Here is a 1196-nt window from a genome sequence, read left to right as displayed (position 1 = left end):
TTTTGCTATGTGGAAAAGATCTGCGAAGTCGGTCCCTCTACATGGTATTTATAGGGGTAGATCTACGTGCCGTTGGACCATCTGTGGGTTAGTTTGGGCCTTTTTGAGGCCCAATATGTGGAATACTTTTTTTTATTAATAGTATAATTTTTCTTTTTAACTATCGATATCATTAAAAAAGATTCACACCTTCTCTCTTTAATTTTATGAACATGTACACGTTGATTGATTTATTAATAATATTATCTAGGGTTTGGGAGTTTTGGTATGGTTTTCCGGAATAAAATAGTATCAAACCGATACTGTTTTGAATCGAACCCTCAAAATTCTCGATAAAACAGAATTTTTTAAATTTGAACCCATTTTTGAAAAAAATCTAAAAAGCCAAAATGTTTAACCGAAATCGAATAAAATCGAATATATTATAATAATCAATTAGTATATATTTTTTATAAAATCGAAAGAAACAAAGTGAATATCGAAACGACCGCCTCTAATATTATCCTCTCACAAGAAAGTTAGAAAATATCAATATGGCCCTTTATTTCTTATATCATTACTTATAATTGGGGAATTTATAAATTTTCATTAACCATTGTTTTTTCAAAGAGTAAAAAGATATTATTTGATCATAAAAAGATTGCAGACCCAACCATTAGAATTTCTAATTTTCCATTTTAGTGACTTTATTGTTTAGTGATGGTCTTTATGGGCTCAAGTCACTCTTGTGTTGGGCTTGCAACATCACTTGATCATTCCCTATTTTGAGACATAGATAGATGTCACAAAAAAGGATGAACAAGAGTGGAAATATTGCCCTATTTGGGACATACGCATAGAATGGACTTTAAACATAATAAATATGTCCATTTTTAAGTTGAAAAAAATAATAACAATTGTAACTTTATATACACTTGATTATTCCTCTTCTTTCTTTTCCCCATTTGGGAAATTCCCTAACGAAAACTTGAATTTGAGATTTCGCTATTCCGTATTCTCCTCTCACCAAAAATTTTTTGGAGAAAAAAAAAAGTTGTAAATTCTTCCTTTATCTTCTTGGGTTTTTCTTCCATTGGCCGAGGAAAATGTTTCCTTCCACAAATCGGGTGAAGGCTGAGGGGCGTTTTGGTAATTCTAGATGTATACTTAGGGCTTCCGGCCCAATACGATGGGAAGCCCGTTCTGCGGAAGAGCGA

The 1196-nt window shown here is 32.2% G+C and overlaps 1 protein-coding gene across 1 annotated transcript in view; it reads right to left on the bottom strand.

The window, feature by feature from the left end:
- Positions 1-841: 841 nt before the first annotated feature.
- LOC104811149 (abscisic acid 8'-hydroxylase 1-like) overlaps positions 842-1196 on the bottom strand; it is a 2747-nt gene continuing 2392 nt past the window's right edge. The window contains exon 8 of the mRNA XM_010537758.1: positions 842-1196. Within this exon, the coding sequence (XP_010536060.1) occupies positions 1147-1196 (50 nt within the window). The 3' untranslated portion in view covers positions 842-1146.

The sequence above is a fragment of the Tarenaya hassleriana genome, unplaced genomic scaffold, assembly GCF_000463585.1.
Source record: "Tarenaya hassleriana unplaced genomic scaffold, ASM46358v1 Cleome1, whole genome shotgun sequence".
In the NCBI taxonomy this organism is placed as follows: domain Eukaryota; kingdom Viridiplantae; phylum Streptophyta; class Magnoliopsida; order Brassicales; family Cleomaceae; genus Tarenaya; species Tarenaya hassleriana.
The sequence above is the reverse complement of the archived record's forward strand: the minus strand, read 5'-3'. Positions and strand labels throughout refer to the sequence as shown.